General features: G+C 40.4%; 1 protein-coding gene across 2 annotated transcripts; it reads right to left on the minus strand.

Moving 5' to 3' along the window:
- Window positions 1-405: 405 nt before the first annotated feature.
- LOC109814545 (transcription factor bHLH47) lies at window positions 406-2,224 on the minus strand. 2 transcript variants are annotated; one of them, XM_020379000.3, is made up of 4 exons: window positions 1,982-2,224; window positions 1,559-1,668; window positions 1,223-1,359; window positions 406-960 (listed from the first exon to the last, which is right to left on the minus strand). In XM_020379000.3, the coding sequence occupies exons 1-4, from the start codon at window positions 2,047-2,049 to the stop codon at window positions 571-573; spliced, it is 705 nt and encodes a 234-aa protein (XP_020234589.1). In that variant the 5' UTR covers window positions 2,050-2,224; the 3' UTR covers window positions 406-570. The 2 variants fall into 2 exon arrangements, with proteins under 2 accessions (XP_020234589.1, XP_020234590.1); XM_020379001.3 differs by having other exon boundaries at window positions 1,223-1,350; window positions 1,982-2,221.
- Window positions 2,225-18,819: the final 16,595 nt, after the last annotated feature.

Below are 18,819 nucleotides of genomic sequence, written 5' to 3' on the forward strand. Positions count from 1 at the left end.
CCATTAAAATATATTAACATAACTTATTACATAGATAAAATTTGACACATTTTTATAACAGAAGATCAAAATTTGATGTTTTAATAATGCGGGAATAAAATCGAACCTTCATATATTTATAGGAAAAGTGAAGATGTTTAACCTTATATATATTTTTATATTTATATTTCTTGTTCTTGATTATAATTACCTAGTTAATGTTGATCAACAATTTTTTAAACAACTCCAGGCATAATCCGATGATTAGAATTTACATGATTACTACTTTACTAGTATATCCTTTTGACTCGTAGAATATTGTTAAAATAAAAATATCGAACATAGTTTCAGCTGGTCCCTCCAAAAGCAAAGTAGCCAATTCATTCACACCTTTTAAATTGAAAAAATAAAAAGAAGAGGAAGAAAAACACAAAAAAATATTTGTACTTCTTTTCTATTACCCAAATTCCAAATTTCTGTAGGAGGAAGAAGAATATACAAAACATTTCCATATTTGATGCGTTAGACTTCAAGATTTGAACAAGACAAATGAGAATATCCATTCCTGTAACCTTACACATTAGCATATTATTAACTTGAAGTTGGTTGCTTAGCAAGCAGTTCTAATGGCCATGAATCCATTGGGGTGGGATACCTGGCATGCGGTTTACTGATAGTGGAGGTGGATTTTGGGGTCAACTCAGCAACATTATGAGCTGATAAAGCATTTTGGTGATCATGACTTAAGGGGACAACCAAAACTGCATGCCCTTGTTGCAATGTAGGTTCTATGGTAGACAATTGGAAACTCTCTCCTGAAAACTTTGTTGTCTTTTCTAGTTGCTCAAGTTCCATGTGAGGAGATACATTCAAGTCAGCTCTAGATTGGGCTACTCTTGCTTTTATCTCATCTTTAAGCTTCTCAATTTGAGATTTTAGAGCAAAATTCTCCTCCACCACCTCATTCTTCTCCATAGTCACCTGCACAATGAAGATACTGTTAATCTTGCATGAACTCATGAAATATAGTTTCCAATGTTTGATGAAATGATATTAACTTTCTGAAACAATATATTCACTATTTGCTTAAAAAGAAAGGATATCAAGGGGTAATGATAAAAATAGTTATGGATACGTAAATATTAACACATGCTAGTATTCTCCACAGGGTAAAAATGAGTTTCAAGGAAATGAGTATTCTCCTCATAAATATTACACAAGGAAAAGTTTGTCAAGGCCTTACATAATGAGTTTCAGATATCAGAGATGCATTATCCTTTTTTAGGGACTCGATTTGACCGAGCAAGTATTTCGACAATCTGATAGCTTCATTCAATGTAGAAGCTTTTCCATTGCTCTGTTCATTAAGGTCTGTTACCCCTTCCCCAAAGAAAAAGGAACAAAGCAACATTAATATTAGATCTTGCAACATGTCAAAGGTGACTTGATCTAGCTATAACGTAAAATCCAAACATAATCAAAATGTTTAATGGAGAGAACAAAGTGACTGTCAAGGTTCAAACTAAACATAAGTCATAATCATAACTAAAATTTGCGATGTGGCATAAGATCAAGTTACCAAGTGCATCGGCAAGACCAAGAAAGAGTTCATTCAAATGTTCACGCTTCATTTTCTCTCTTTCAGCCTTGTGAACTCTCTTGGGGACTTTCTTTTTACTGGGATAAGACCTGCACAGAACATCCACCATACAGAAAGTGCATGCAGACATTAAAGCTATTATTCCCATAAATTTTGGACATGCTATGATCAAAGGAAACAAAATTCTCACTCCATCACGTTTCTTCAACTATATTTCATTAGTATCTTTTATATTTCATCTTCATTTTACCCATCTAAACAATTGACATAATATAATTATATTTAATTTCCTCCTTTTCATTCTCTTTCAACAATCCAAACATGTCAAGCTACTAACTACAACAATCCAAACATGTCAAAGGTTTGTCCATGAAGTTATCAAGAGCAATGGATATATCAAACCTCTTTCTTGATGTTTCTTGTGACGTGTTGACCTTCTCATCTACATGAGGAAGAGTCTTCGACCCCATATCTCAAAGAAGCTTTTTGCTGAACTACTTGCAATTGTTAAAGACGAATTTCACTACCTACAAATGAGAAACACTTTCGGTTTGTAAGACGGCGAGTGTGGCGGAAGGTCACCATTCACAGCAAGGCACGTGGCTACCTCATGCTGATCTTTTGCTACCTTCCACCACACCATTGAAATTCACACGTCATTTTCTTTCTCTAACTATTTTTATTATTATATGTGCAATAAGTTATTTTATGATAGTTTATATCAACTTTAGAAACCTTTTAAAAAGATAAAGTTAGACTTTTAGTTTTTTAATTGGCATGTTTTTATAAAAATTTAAAGTCTTTTTTTAATGATTATGATTTGAAAATTGCTATGGTACCCATGGAAACTGAAGAATTTTGGTATATTAAATTATGTGAATAAATAAATTTTATAAAATAAGTTTAAAATAAAAAAATTTAGATTAAAAATATGTATAAAATGAATCAATCAAAAAGAATAATTAAAAAAAATAATTAAAAAGTCAATTTTTATAATAAATTTTGTTTATATATGATAAAATTAAAAAATTAAAAACAAAAAATCATAATAATATTATAAAAACATTAAAATAAAAAAAAAATAATACAACTGAAAAACTAATTTATGCTATAAATTTAAAAAATTATCACCAAAGAAAAATTAAAAAATATTAACAAAATATTAATATTAAACTTTTTAATTATAATAGATACTACATTAAGATATAAATTAAAAAATATAAAAATAATATAAAAATATAGAAAAAAATTTATACAAATAAATTATTAAAAATATTAAATTAAAATAAAAATAAAACAAATAATTACAATAAAAATAAATAAATAAATAAAAATAAATAAATAAATAAAATGACTGTTCCGGTATCCCACAATTATAGTGGGTATCGTAAAATTTCTCTTATGATTTTACATTTTTCTGTGGGGCTATTTTTTATTTTTTTTTTCTTTTTTTATAGCAAATCGTTTCCCACTTTTAAACAATGAAATGGGATTAAAGAAAAAGGCAGAAATAAGAGAGGATTACTAAAGTCTTAACATTTTGGTCATGAATGAATAATTAATATTAGGAATAAATGAAAAAATCGCGTGGCTTCCACAGTGAAGCATTCCAAAGCTTACGATGTGGTCATTAAAGCGCGTGCCAACCATTCCCTTGTGAGTGTCTTCACGCAAGTCAGCTCTGCCTGTCATCATCTATATTTGCTTTATATTCTATGCGATATAATTTATTTTTATTCTTAATTTATTTTTTGAGTCTATTAATATCACTTAAAATTTAAAGGTTTATTTTATTTTAACTCTAATAAAAAAATTTTAGCTTGAGTCCTTAATTCTCTTTATGTAAATTTTAAATGGACAATACATTTTTTTTAATATTTTTATTAGGCTGGTTGATTAGTCTCTCGAATCATTTAAGTGAAAATAATAAAAATATTTTTTATTAATAAAATCTGATTTTTTTATAACAGTAATTTTTACACGTGTCATCTACATCAGAATTTTTTAATATAAAAAATAAGAACCGGTTGTTATTCTAAAAAACTATAGAAAAATCTCTTGTTAGAGATAGCAGTAGAAATATATTTCAAATACACTGTTATTATTTGAAATTTATGTGGATTCTATAAGCTTGGAAATATAGCATACTAAATGAGAAATATGACAGACCTTTATACTCAAACCTTACATGATTTTTTTTTCTCACAGGACCTACATAAATTTTAATCAATAAAAATTGCGCAAACAAATACCAGAGTGTACGCTTCCACTTTCATCTTTTTCTCATCGTGCTTGTTATATATTTTTTTTAGAACTATATGTTAGGGTTATTTTATGGTATTTGTTTGATGAAATATTTTTATAAGTGTTATTTTTATAAGGTTATTGTACTGTCCGTATCGAGATGCCAAGCTTGAGCTCGGCACTGAAACACTAAATGACATCGGATATACGCCACACGACATCGGCAAAAGCAAAAGTCACTATCTACCGGGCCGAGGTCAACCTCAAGCCCAATTCAACGTTACCCTTGCCTAGGAGGAAAACCCTAATTCACATCAAGGTACGTGCACTATATATATGAGACGATTACAATATCAAAGACTAACTTTAGCATCTAAGTCTCTTTTGCAGGTACCACCCCCACTTCGGAGCAGCCGACGTACCCAGCAAGGAAGGCTCACAAATCTTGCCCAATAGATCGTCCCTCACGACCGATCTCCGATAAGAACATTTGGCGCCCATTGTGGGGCCGATTAAGAAGCCTCTTATCGGCAACGCTTATGGTTTTCACCTGAAGCTATAGTAGACGAGCAACAGACAAACAAGATCACGCAGCAAGAATGGAAGGAGAAGCGACATTGAGACGCCTGATCGAGCAAGTCGATCAAATGTGACAACAACACACCACTAACCTGGAGAACATGCGCGCCCAGCACGAAGCTGACCTAGCCGCGCTACGAGCTGAGAACGAGCGCATCCGTGCCCAGCTTCCTCAGCACCCCCCAGATCAGCCCCCTCAACCAAGCAACCAAAACGAGGAAGAAGGACACTCGATTTCCCCGCCACCGACTGTGCCCAAGGCGACGACCCATAGGTCTATCGCACATCGGTCACATGTACCGACGTATAGATCAGACCATGAGGTCAGCAACGCACCGACCCAGGCTCCAAGACACAGGGCGAGCATCCGCCATCACCCCTTCGTCGACGGCATCATGGAGACACCTCTCCCCTTGGATGGAAGCCCCTCAACATTGACCGCTATGATGGCACCACCAACCCAGATGAGCACGTCGATCTGTACGTCACACAGGTGAACCTATACACTAATAATGATGCTATTCTGTGTAGGGTTTTTCCAACCTCGCTCAAGGGATCGGCACTCGCCTGGTATACTCAATTGCCAGCGAGACCGGTCGATAGCTTCGATACTTTGGTGAGGCGATTCACGGCGCAGTACGCAACGAGTCGACCACATCACATCACGTCCACTGCCCTGGCCAGCCTTAGACAGGGCGACAACGAACCACTGAGAAAATTCATGGAGCGATTTGCCAGCATCTCCGCTAAAATCTGCAACCTGAACCCCGAGGTTGCCCTACACGCCATGCTCATGGCACTCAAGCCAGGTCCTTTCGTCGATAGCCTTTGTTGACGACCTCCCTCAGACATGGACGAACTTCGTGCCCGAGCTGCCAGGTACATTTAGATGGAAGAGCACACAGCATTCCGTGACCAACTCTGTGGGAAATCGCAAGGGAAGCCAGACCACGGCCATAAGGACAAGATGCTGGTCTCCAACGATAGTCAATTCAAAAAGACTAGACTGAACAAAGGCGAAAAGTACGGCTTCTACACCCCTTTGAACGCACCCCGAGTACACATATTAGAGGAGGCCAGTAACACCAACCTCATTACCCTGCCTCCACCCGGGCACAACCCCAATAGCGCGGACATATCCAAAGATTGCCGATACCATAGAAACTATGGTCACACAACCGAAGAATGTCGCACACTCAGGGACCGCATCGAGGAACTCGTCCAAGGGGGACATCTCGGACAATACGTCCAACGGTCCCAATCTCACAGGGGAGGCTACCTTGGACGAGGACGGGGACGTGGCCGAGGCTCCGGCACTCAGGCATACCAACCATCCGGATCTCAACAAAACATCAGTGGTGCAGTGCAGGCCGAGGTAAGCCAAGACACGGGTACGACTCCCTTGCGGGGGGTCATCAATACAATTGCAGGAGGATTTGTAGGAGGTGGCTCAAGCAGCTCGGTGCGTAGGAGACACTTGCGAAGCATCAACAACGTCCATGCAGAAGCCTCGGCTCCCAAATGCAACACGCCGCCCATCACTTTCACAAACGACGACTATGTCGGTGTCTGTCCCAACCAAGACGACCCCATGGTCATTGCGATGGAGGTAGCTAACTAGGAGGTCCACAGACACTAATCGACCAGGGAAGCTCAGTTGACGTCTTATACTGGCTGACATTCCTAAGGTTAGACATCCTTCATTCCCTTATTCAACCTCACACAGAATCCCTAGTCAGTTTTGTAGGAGAACGAGTTCACACTCGGGGATACATAGAGCTGCTAACAACCTTTGGGACGCCTCCCAACTCAAAAAGAACCATGGTCAAATACCTCCTTGTCGATGCTAACACGTCATACAACATCATCATAGGAAGGCCGACTTTAAACCAACTCGGAGCTGTGGTGTCTACCCCACATCTGACGATGAAGTTTTCGGGGGGTAATGGCCAGATAATTTCGGTTAAGGCAAACCAAAGAATAGCTCGGCAATGCTATGCTGAAAGCTTAAAGGCATCATCCCCAGCAGAGGAGCAACGCCGAGATAACTCCCTTACTATCACTCACATCATTGAGGATGACATCACTAACCTAGACCTGAGGTCGGAATCTCATGACAACCGACCGAGTCTAATTGACGAGCTTGTCGATCTGCAAATCAAAAAACTTCCTGGCCAATGCACCAAGATAAGCCAACATTTGAGCACGGAGTTGCGGCAACAACTTGTAGCCGAAATTTCCAAAAACGCCGACCTCTTTGCATGGTCCAGCGTCGACATGCCAGGTATAGACCCTAACCTTATCTGTCATAGATTGACAATCCACAAAGAGGCAAAACCGGTGGCTCAGAGGAAATGAAAGGTTGGTGGTGTGAGACGAGAAGCCATCATAGCTAAAACACTAAAGCTAATAAAAGCAGGATTCATCCGAGAAGTCCGATACACTACGTGGCTAGCCAATGTGGTGCTTGTTAAAAAGAACTCAGGGAAGTGGCGTATGTGCGTTGAATACACTGACCTGAACAAGGCTTGCCCTAAAGATGCCTACCCCCTACAAAGCATTGACAGGTTGGTTGATGGAGCATCCGGTCACGCCCTCCATAGCTTTCTGGACACTTACTCCGGTTACAATCAGATCATGATGTACCCACCAGACGAGGTGCACACGTCGTTCATCACCGACCACACCAACTTCTGCTATCGCGTGATGTCGTTCGGCCTCAAAAATGTGGGAGCTACTTATCAAAGGCTGATGGACAAAGTCTTCCACCGGTAGATCGGATGAAACATGGAAGTCTACGTGGACGACATGGTCGTGAAGACCACATCTGTCGACGCCCATGTTGCTGACCTAGCCGAAGTATTTAACCAAATACGGAAGCACAAGATATGCTTAAACCCTGAAAAGTGCATCTTCGGAGTCTAGGGAGGCAAGTTCCTCGGTTTCATGATCACCCATAGGGGTATTGAAGCCAACCCGAAAAAGTGCAAGGCCATCATATAGATGCATAGCCCCCATAATGTCAAGGATGTCCAACGATTGGCAGGAAGGTTAGTCTCTCTTTCTCGTTTCATTCCCAGATTGCCAGAGAAAGCAGGACCTATCTTTACCCTACTTCGCAAGCCAATAAATTTTGAGTGGACTGACCAATGTGAAGAAGTTTTCAAAAGCTTCAAAACTTTCCTCGCCACCCCACCAGTCCTACAGAGGCCGGATCATCATTCTGACCTCCTCCTGTACTTGGCAGTTGACAAAAGTGCAATTAGCGCGATGATGGTGCAAAAGCGTAACAAGAACCAAACTCCTGTATACTACATTAGCCGAGTTCTTCAAGACGCACAGAAAAGGTACCAAACGATCGAGAAGCTGGCCTTAGCATTGGTCACCTCGGCCCGACGCCTTCGGCCCTATTTCCAAAGCCACCAAATCGTCGTCAAAACGGACTACCCAATCAAGCAAATATTGAGAAAGCCAAAACTCGCAGGACGCATGATTGCATGGTCCGTAGAGCTATCCGAGTTCAGCATCCGATATGAAAATCGAGGCCCTTTGAAGGCCCAATGCCTAGTAGATTTTGTGGCCGAACTCACCCCAACCTTAGCAGAAGAAAAGCAGGTATGGACTCTATATGTTGATGGATCTTCCGACATTATTGGTGGTGGTGCAGGTATCATTTTAGAAGGACCCAACAATGTCACCATAGAGCAATCTCTTAAATTCGGGTTCAAAATCACTAATAACCAAGCGAAATACGAAGCATTACTAGCAGGACTGAGGTTGGCTCACGACCTCGGAGCATAAAGGGTGAGTTGCAACAATGACTCAAAAATCATGGTAGAACAACTTAGTGAGACGTACTAGACCAAGGACGCCCTACTACAAAGGTACTTTCATGCAGCATCCCAGCGGATCTCATTCTTTGAAGAGTTCACCATACATCATGTACCCCAAGAGTAAAATGTACCCCAAGAGCAGAATGTCAAGGCCAACCTCCTGTCCAAGCTCGCCAGCACAAAGCGCCCTGGGCAACATCAGACCATCATCCAAGAGACCCTCAACTCTCCCAGTTTAGATGATAAAGTCGTCAATACCAATGATACCGAGGACAAAGGCTGGATGAAACATATATGGAGCTACTTAAAGGAGGGAACTCTACCCGAAGACAAAGATGAAGCTCGGAAGATGAGGGTAAGGTCATCCAAATTTGTCGTCATCGGGGACGAACTATTCAAACGAGGAATCTCGGCTCCCCTGCTAAAATTCCTAATAAAGTCCCAAGCCACCTACGTCATCGAGGAGATCCATCGAGGAATATGCGGTATGCACTCTGGAGCACGCTCGATGGCAACCAGGGTGCTCCGAGCTGGATACTACTGGCCCACACTGAAATCAAATTGCAGAGATTACGTACAAAGGTGCAAAGAATGTCAGTAGTTTGGTAACACACATCAGCAACCACCCAAAGCCCTCCACAAAATGACATCCCCATGGCCCTTTGCCCAGTGGGTAATGGACATCCTCGGACCGTTTCCCCCCGTGAAAGGTCAACTCAAATTCCTCCTTGTGGCAGTCGACTATTTCACCAAGTGGATCGAGGCCTGCCCACTTACGAGAATCACCCCCGAGAACGTGCAAAAGTTCACATGGAAGAACATCATTTGCAGGTTCGGTATCCCACACTCCCTCGTTACCGATAACGACAGGCAGTTCATCGCACAGAGCTTCGAGAGCTTCCTCTGAGAGCTCGGTATCAAACACCTTCCCACCTCGGTGGAACATCCCCAAACCAACGGCCAAGTCAAAGCTGCAAACAAGGTCATACTCTGGGAGCTCAAAAAACGACTAGGAAGTGCCAAAGGATAGTGGGTTGACGAGCTCCCCAGCATTCTCTGGGCATATCATTGCACCCCCAATCCACGACTCAAGAAACTCCTTACAGGATGACCTACGAGGCCGATGCCATGATCCTAGTAGAGGTCGACGAGACGTCTCATCGGCGTCACACCTTTGACAGTGAGCAAAACGCTCAAGAAACAAAGATCAACCTTGACCTGATAGACGAACTTAGAGAGGAGGCTCGGATTCACGAAGAAGCTTGCAAACTTCAAGCCTCTAGAAGGTACAACACGCGAGTCCGACCTCGCTCTTTCCGGGTAGGCGACCTAGTGTGGAGACTGCAAGGCAAAGCAAGGAGAGACCCATCAGAAGGGAAACTCGCACCCAATTGGGATGGCCCGTTCTGAGTCACTGAAGACTTAGAAAACGGAGCATACCGACTAGAGGAGCTCAGCGGCAAGACCATCCCGAGAACTTGGAATGCCACTCATCTCAAGTTTTATTTTAGCTAAATTGTATAAATGGGTTGCTTCACTCTTTTCCCTACTCAGTCTTTTGTCCCAAAAAATAGAAAAATGGGTTTTGGCTGAGAGGGCTTTTAACAAGGCACACCTACAATATCAATAAAAATGACTCACGTTTCTCATATTTCCCCAATTCCACGCTGTTTGGCATGATTTACATTAAGCCAAGGTCGAATTCGAACCTTGGCACGATTCATATTAAGCCTAGGTCGAATTCGAACCTTGGCACGATTTCATAATAAGTCAAGGTCGAATTCGAATCTTGGCACGATTTCATATTAAGCCAAGGTCGAATTTGAACCTTGGCACGATTCATATTAAGCCAAGGTCGAATTCGAACCTTGGCACGATTCATATTAAGCGAAGGTCGAATGCGAAATTTGGCTTGGCACGATTCATATTAAGCCAAGGTCAAATTCAAACCTTGGCACGATTCATATTAAGCCAAGGTCGAATTCGAACCTTGGCATGATTATTAAATCAAGGTCAAATTCGGACCTTTGCGCAGATTATGTTAATGGTCAAGTTTGAACCTTAAGGCCAAACACGGGCCACGACGAAAACTAAAGGTCAAGACTACACCTTCAACACCTTACTCGCTTTCAAATAACAGTGAGAAAAGCAACATATATATATATATATATATATATATATATATATATATATATATATATATATATATATATATATATATATACACAACAACTTCATTCATTCAACAAAAATAATAAGTTCCACGCAACATCCAAAACAAACCAAATAAACTAAGTTATTATATATGCCAGCCTAAGTGGCGGTATTTTCGCTCGAGCTCTCCGAAAGGTCGTCCTCATTCACCAGCTTCCCATTTAACACATCTTTGTCAATGTGCATCAAAAAGAAGTCCACCCCGGGAGCAATTACTCAGGCCTAGCGAGCCGCCTTAGAAAATCATCTCTTATGCTCCACCAAGACGGCTCGCTCAGTCTCTTAGAAAATCCTTTTCAAGTAAGAATCACTAAGCCTTTTCACACATTTCTCACAAAACAATTTTTTTTTGCACAAGAAAAAGGTGTGTGGTGTGCACGGCCCCCTAGTAAGCAAATTGAAGCCTTCTAGATGAAACAAATAGACAAAGTAAAGACCTAGGCAATTATACTACAAAAGCTATAAAGCATGCAAAGGAAAGCACTTAAAACATATGCTAGTCGGATTCCTAGGTGAAGGTTTTCAAATCACCTTCAAACTACATGAAATTACTACCAAAAAATGAAGAGGTTTAAAATGGCCAATTACAACCCAAAATGGAAGAAAGCAAAGGCCAAATACAAGAAGGCCAAAAATAAAACAAGAAAGAAACAAGTAAGAAAAAGAAATTGTTGAATCTCCAAGTCTTCAAATCTCCACCCCTTCATAATGAACACCGAATGTTAGCCTTTCAATGGTGTGTTTGCACTCTTTGATTTAGTGTGATCCTCCAAAGTTCCTTGAACTTAAATCGGACAGCCCCTCCACTCAATCCACCAAGAAAGTGTGTGGTGTTTAGAAGCTTTCCTCACCTAGGTCAAGAAGAACACAACCCAAGAGTACAAGAGGCCAAGGAAGAAAACTAAAAAGGCACAATTAAAAAGGCTAAACTCAAGTCGATTTGTTGAGACAAACTTAAGAGTAGAAAGAAAGACTCAAAAACTAAAATTAAGGCACATTAACAAAAGGCAAGCACACAAAAGAGTAAGTCCTAGAATGACACTATAATAGAATTCAACAAATAGGCTTAAAAGAAAATAATGCACTTAAGGTGTTTTATTAAATGTCTCATAAGGTAAATAAGCATTGTCCAATGGTCTAAGATTAACTCCAAGTGCCAAGGTATGAAAATTTTGGGTCCAAACTCCACAAGTCTAGCAAAGGTTCCCTTTTTCTTTTGTCTTTGATTCTTTTGATTTTGTTTCTTTTGACACTTGACTAGGTCACGGTTTTGAGGTCCAAAAGTCCAGCCAATACTCTTTTTTTTTTTAAATTTTATAGTTCTCCTTTGCTTGGGTTTTACACTTGTGTTTGTTAGTTTGATGAGTAAGTCCTTGAAGTATCTTTTTAGCAACTTACAATGGCTTAAAGAGACAAGTTTTGAGTGTATTCTTAAGGTTTTTAATGTGCAAAGTCCAACAAAAAGAACTTGCACATAAAAGGCATTTTCATACTCAAAACATCAAACAATACATAGGCATGTTAAGTGCATCAAGGAATACACAAAGTGGCCGAAAATTTTAAAGCAAGTATGTGCAAAGAAATTAATCACACATGATATTTTAGGAATGTAGAACATGCTAGAACTAATTAGCATGCATGATTGACTCTCTAAAGCACATCAAGGACTCACGACCATTTTATCAAACAAGTGGCATGCATGTCATTTTTTGTTCATTTCAAAGGCTAAACATAAAAACTTGGAATTTCTTTCAAGATAGTTCAAAGGAAACAAGCTTACGACAAAACCATATGGATTATAAAATGAAAAACATCATTATATCATGCAGCCCAAAAATTTCCAGCAACTCAATTTTAAAGAAAAAATGGTAGGAACCCTAGCAAGGAAGCCTAAAGCACCAAGATGATTCACAAGAATGATGAGGCATGAATCAATACATGAAAAGGAGGAATAAGAATCATGACATATGACAAGATGATGACTCAATCACGCACAAAAATTTAGACATTCAAGGAGACACAAATGACATGACCGAAAATACCAAAGATGGAAAAGTTACCCTTGAAGAACCAAGGCTCTAGATACCACATGATGGCATCCTAGCTTGCATGAACTTGAGATGATCAACAAAGAATAGGACGCCTTCTCCAAGGATCAAGTTCTTCAAAGGTGGTACAAGGTTTTAGGGTGGATGATGATGGAATGGATGAAAATGGAGGTTGGGTAGAAGGTGTTTGAAGAAATGCTTGAGAAGGGTACTCTAGGGTTGGCTCACTTCATGATGATGAAAGCCACTTCTAGGGTTGTTTCTCTCAAGGTGGAGATGGGAGGGAGGTGGCCGAATTAGCCAAGGGTGACTAAGAAAAGATATAAAGGCACAAAAGGCTCTCTTTATATGCAATATCCAAAGTATTTACAAGGTGTGGTGCCTAGGGTATTTATAGGAGTGGGAGACATCTAGGGTTGCATTTAGGGTTGCATGGCCAAAATTCACAATGCCAAATGCACACCAAATGAAACCCAAATTAACCCTATAGATGCAACTTGGTGGCCAAGGATGGAATCTTTGGGTTTGGTTAGGCTACATCTAGGTGCATGATAAGACCATGCAACCTAATGCTCTCCACTTGGGCCTAAGCCTTTCCAAGTCCAAAAATAGGTCCAAACACCACCAAAAATGCATCTAGCTTTTATCCCACCCTAATCAAATACCTTAGCCCAAAAATAAAATCCTATGATCTAAAACACCCCATAATACAAAGGTAACATAGGAAATACAAAAGAAAATAAATCATATGACTAAGATACCCCAAAATACAAGGGTAAAATGGGAAATACAAGTAAAATAAATTATAAGACTAAAATACCCCAAGATACAAGGGTAAAATAGGAAATCAAAGACAAGGGCAAAATATGAATAAAAATAAATGCTATGCTAATAAAAACTTAGGAGCTAAGGTCCAAAAGTGGCCTCACTCCTCCTATGATTTTTCAACACTAACCCATTCCTTTTGCTTCCTTCAATACATCACCTCTTGGACTTCTTGGCCTTAGTGTTATTCCATCAATAAAGACCTATACGGAATTTAAGCCTTCCATCGGACCAACTTTCTCTATCATCGCCTTGTCAGCAACAAAGGCTGGGTCCTCCTTAAAAAATGCCTCCGCAGTCATATTGGAACTCCACAACGACGTTACATCTAGAGGCACACTCACATGATCCAGCCTTGCCATTGGACGGCTGACATTGAAGCATTGAACGATACACTTCGAGCTCGAAGCACCAGGATGAGGAGGCGCAGCAGCAGGAGGAGTCGGCGTTGGCACCTCAGAACTCGGCCCCTTCCCGCGGGCTTCGACGGAGGAAGGCATGGAACCCACCTATGAAAAAATTCAAAGGGGGAAACACCTCTAAGTTACCAAGAAGGAACAATACACAGTGCAAAAAGAACATCATAAGGCAAGGGCACAAACCTGTTTCTCAGGCGTGACCTCTACCGCGGGCACCCTTAGCGACCCCTCAGGCGGAGGACTCTCGGTTAAATCGATCTGGTCGGCGTCGGTGGCCCTCGAAGTCACTTCTTCGAGAATGGGAGGGCCCGAGGTCTCGCCGACCCTCTTCTCATACCTTTTCCTTTTTCAGCGAGTCTCTAATGGAGCAACCTCCTCCTCGCCGGGCTCAGGCACCTCGAGCTCTTCCGTGTTGTAGCACGCCTTCAGCTCGCGCCATTTGCTTTTCCCTATCAGACTTGCAAACACAAAAAACACAACACATCAAAAAGTGAACAAGGACACAACGAACCTAATAACTAAAATGACAAGGTACTCACTCTCCAAACTCCTCTCCTTATTCGCCAAGTTAGCAAGCGAGAGGACGAGCTTGCTGTCCAAGGGGCGAGGAAGCGCGACCAAGTTGGTGATGGAAGTATTATCGGAATCCGACAGTTGAAGGTTGCTCGACCCATTAAAATTGATCGGATTCTGCTACCAGAAAAAGGGAAACCTCGGCTCCCCACCGAAGTGACAGACTTCGTCGACCCGCGGGTAGGCCTCAACAGGTCAAACTCGGAAGAACTCCTTCTTAAAGTTCTTATACGACTGGGAATAAAGCTGGAACAACCCCCAACCTTAGTCCCACTAAGAGACACCCAACCCAGGGGAGGTTTGCCCAATTTGAGTTGGTAAAAATGTAGGAAAACGGGCAACGAGACGCTTATCCCCAGGACCGAGCACAAAACTTGAAAAGCCCTCAAAAAACCCCAACTATTGGGGTGCAATTGGCAGGGGGCCACGTTGAAAAAATTCAAAAAAGCACACTCGAACTCGGTGAATGGTAAACACATACCGAGATCCCTAAAAAAACACTGATACATGTAGAAGAAGGGGGTACTTGGAGTACCCCCCATGTACACGCGCTCACCGGGTTGGCAGGGCTCAACCCGGATAAGCTTGGAAATGGTCGGCTTACAAATTCTCAACGATTTCCACATCGCATCCACATGAAGAAAAGACCTAAACCCGCTCTCAAACTCTCCAACATCCCCTCTAACCCACTCATACCCAGGGGCGGAGATGGCAGGGTGCGAATCCTTGGGGTTATTACCCCCCCTCTTCTTCTTAGGATCGTCATCGGCGACGACCGCTTTCGCCTTACCCTTCCCCTTAGCCTGCCTAGCGGCACCCTTGGGAGGAATCGAACCTTGACCACCCTCACCGACCATTACTCTCAACGACACTAACAGAAAAGGAAGAGGGAAACGACGACGACACTAATAGAAAGGGAAGAGGGGAACGGTGAAGGAGAAGTACCTGGTACTCCTTGAATAATAACATAACAGCGACGACGATTACCAAGAAAGGCGATGGAACAGGGAACAGAGAGAAGAAGACGTAGAGCGAAAAATGGGCGTGAGTAGGAAGCTAAATGTGTGAGAGCGCAAGTGCGCGAGGAAAGAGAGAGGCCAAGTATTTTGAAAAATGGAAAACGACAAAAGGGAAAAGGCATTAAATGGAGCTCATAATGACAGGGTGCACCCCATCATTATAAACCGCCACCCTTCATTACACGCCGCCCATGAGTTTCGGGAAACGAGGCGACACTTTATGACACATGGCGTTTTTCCCAAGGGGCAGAGGCGAAGAGTCGCGACCCCTCACCAAACTCGGTATTAACTCCTCGACCCGAGGTCTTCAGATCTCGGGGGGCTAGTGTACTGTCCATATCGAGATGCCGAGCTTGAGCTCGGCACTGAAACACTAAATGACATCGGATATACACCACACGACATTGGCCAGAGCAAAGGCCCACTATCTATCGGGTCGAGGTCAACCTCAGGCCCAAGTCAACTACCCTCGCCTAGGAGGAAAATCCTAATTCACATCAAGGTACGTGCACTATATATATGAGACGATTACATTATCAAAGACTAACTTTAGCATCGAAGTCTCTTTTGCAAGTACCACCCCTACTTCGGAGCAACCGACGTACCCAACAAGGAAGGCTCACCAATCTTGCCTAACAGATCGTCCCTCACGACCAATCTCCGGTAAGAATAGTTATTACACAAAAATACTCCACAATGATGAAATATTGTCCGCTTTGGGCCTAATCGCTCACGATTTTGCTTTTGGTCATTACCCAAAAGGCACATTGGAGTATGTGTTCTCTTATTTTATCGAATGTGTGTGCTTTATAAATTGTTATTTTTTCTCTTATTTTATCGATGTGTGACTTGTTTGTATCCTAACAATTCTCCCCTCAAACAAGGGATCTAACCTTTCATGCAACAGAGGGTTTGTTACCCCATCTAATCTTGCGGCTCTGATAACACTATTTGTTTAAGGAAATATTTTATAAGGGTTATTTGTATAAAGATTATTTCATACACAACTTCACAATGATGAGATATTGTTCGCTTTGGACTAAGTTCTCACGATTTTGCTTTTGGTCACTACTCAAAAGGCCTCTCTAACATTGGAGTATGTGTGTACTTTATAAATTATTATTTTTTCTCTTATTTTATCGATATGAGACTTATTTATATCCCAACACTATAAGATTGTTGATAACAAAATTATAAAATCTCTTCAATATTCATTTAGATATAAAATTAACATTCAAAAGTTCAAATCAAATATGTCTTGACATTTAACTCTAAGTTTTAACTGTACAAAAATATTCATTAACAATAACATGTTACCATCTAAAATGAAAAAAGAAAATGTATTCTACAATCATTTCATGATTGATATTAGCTACAATCATCCATTCCCTGATTCTTATTATTATATATTGAACTATATATGATGTCCCTTGAATGTTAAATAGCCACCAGTTCTAACGACTAATTATTCTTCGACTATGATAATCAACACTAATGCAAATCTAAGGTATTCTGGTTATAGAAAGACACGTCATCAATATAAAAAAAAGGTTAGCACAAAAAAAAATACAAAAAAGGTGCACATATCACAGGATCTCTTAATAAGAATGAGCATACTTGATAAAATTAAGGATAAATATGTTGAGATCAAGGTATGTTCGTACAAATAATTAATCTGAGAGAATGTATTTTATTCAAAGAAAAACGTGAGGCTTATATAAGCCTTTACACAAAAACTAAACTACTACATAATGCATGACAGTTACAAATATACAATGAAAAATGGTACCAATATAGGAAAAAATCCCGCAAGTGAATAAAGACTCCCTATAAAATAGGAGATTTATTTAAAACATTAAAAATCTTAAAAACTAACTAACTAACATTTCCTCCCTTAAGCTATATGTAGTGCTTCATTTTAGCTTACTTCATTGATTTCCACAACTCCAAGCATGCGGCGAAATCTTTCAAATTGCTCAAGCTTTAATGCTTTGGTCATTATGTCAGCTAATTGTTCTTCAGAGCCACAATAAATAAGATAAACTAACTTGATCTTTTACTAAATCTCTAAGAAAATGAAATCTCACTACAATATGTTTACTCCTCCCATGGAAGACAGGATTCTTGGACAATTGAATAGTAGAATTGTTGTCACATATTCTGTTGCATCTTTTTCTTCTGATACGAGGTGTTCCAAAATTCTGCGAAGCCAAATGCACTGACATCCATAAAATTCTGTAGCAATGTACTCTGCCTCAGTTGTAGATAAGCTCACCACTGGTTTTTTTTTTTTAGATCCATGAGACAACTCCAGTGCCTATTAAGAAAACTGAACCAGAAGTGCTTTTTCTATCATTTAAGTCTCCTGCATAATTATTGTCATTGTAGGCTGTAAGATCGACCTTTCTTCCCTATTGGTAGAAGATACCATACTCAATAGTGCCTTTGAGATATCTGAAGATTCTTTTTGCTGCAGCCCAATGTGATTCCTTTGGATTTGCCATGTATCTACTGATTAGGCTTACCCATACATTAAATATGGCCTAGTAACTGTGAGATACACGAGACTACCAATTGCCTGTTTAAACTTTGTAGCATCTATTGAAGCCCCTTCCTCATCTCTAGATAGTGTTGTTCCTAGTACAATAGGATTCAGCACTGAATTACTTTCTGTCATATTGAACCGAGCCAATATCTCGCGAGCATATCGTCTTTGACAGATAAAAATCCCTGCATTGCTTTGTACAACTTCTACTCCAAGAAAATATCTCATTTTGCCAAGATCAGTCATATCAAATTCCAGCTTCATTCAGCTTTTAAATTCTTCATACACGTGTTTACTATTTCCAGTGCAAATCATCAACATAAAGACTGACTATTAAAATATTACCTATAATTTTTTTGGTGAACAAGGTGTGTTCACTAGAACATCGGTTAAACCGTTCTTTGGCAAAATAAGCTTCAATTTTGCTGTACCAAGCATGTGGGGCCTGCTTGAGTCCATATAGAGCTTTTTAAAGTCGGTAAACTTGAGTCTCTCTGCCTTTCTAGATGAAACCTGCCGGCTATTGAACATATACCTCTTCTTGAAGATCACCATGCAAGAAGGCACTCTTTACATCAAGCTGAAATACATCCCATGCACTCTGAGCAGCTAACGCTAACAACAATCTCACTGTATCAAGTCTAGCAACTGGTGCAAACACCTTGGTATAGTCTATTCCATACCTTTGAGCATAACCTTTGGCCACCAATCTGGCTTTGTACTTCTCTACATGACCATTCTCATTGAATTTGGTCTTGAAAACTCATTTAATGCCAATGGGCGTGACTCCTGCTGGTGGATCTACAAGCTGCCATGTATTATTTTTCTCAATGGCCTCCATTTCAGCCTTCATTGCTTCTCTCCACTATTGACTTGTCCATGCCTCTTCAAAAGAGTGGGGATTTGCATATTCGGTCAACATCATTGCTAGCAATCCATCA

Source organism: Cajanus cajan, chromosome 6 (assembly GCF_000230855.2).
Source record: "Cajanus cajan strain Asha chromosome 6, NIPB_CcT2T_4, whole genome shotgun sequence".
NCBI lineage: Eukaryota > Viridiplantae > Streptophyta > Magnoliopsida > Fabales > Fabaceae > Cajanus > Cajanus cajan.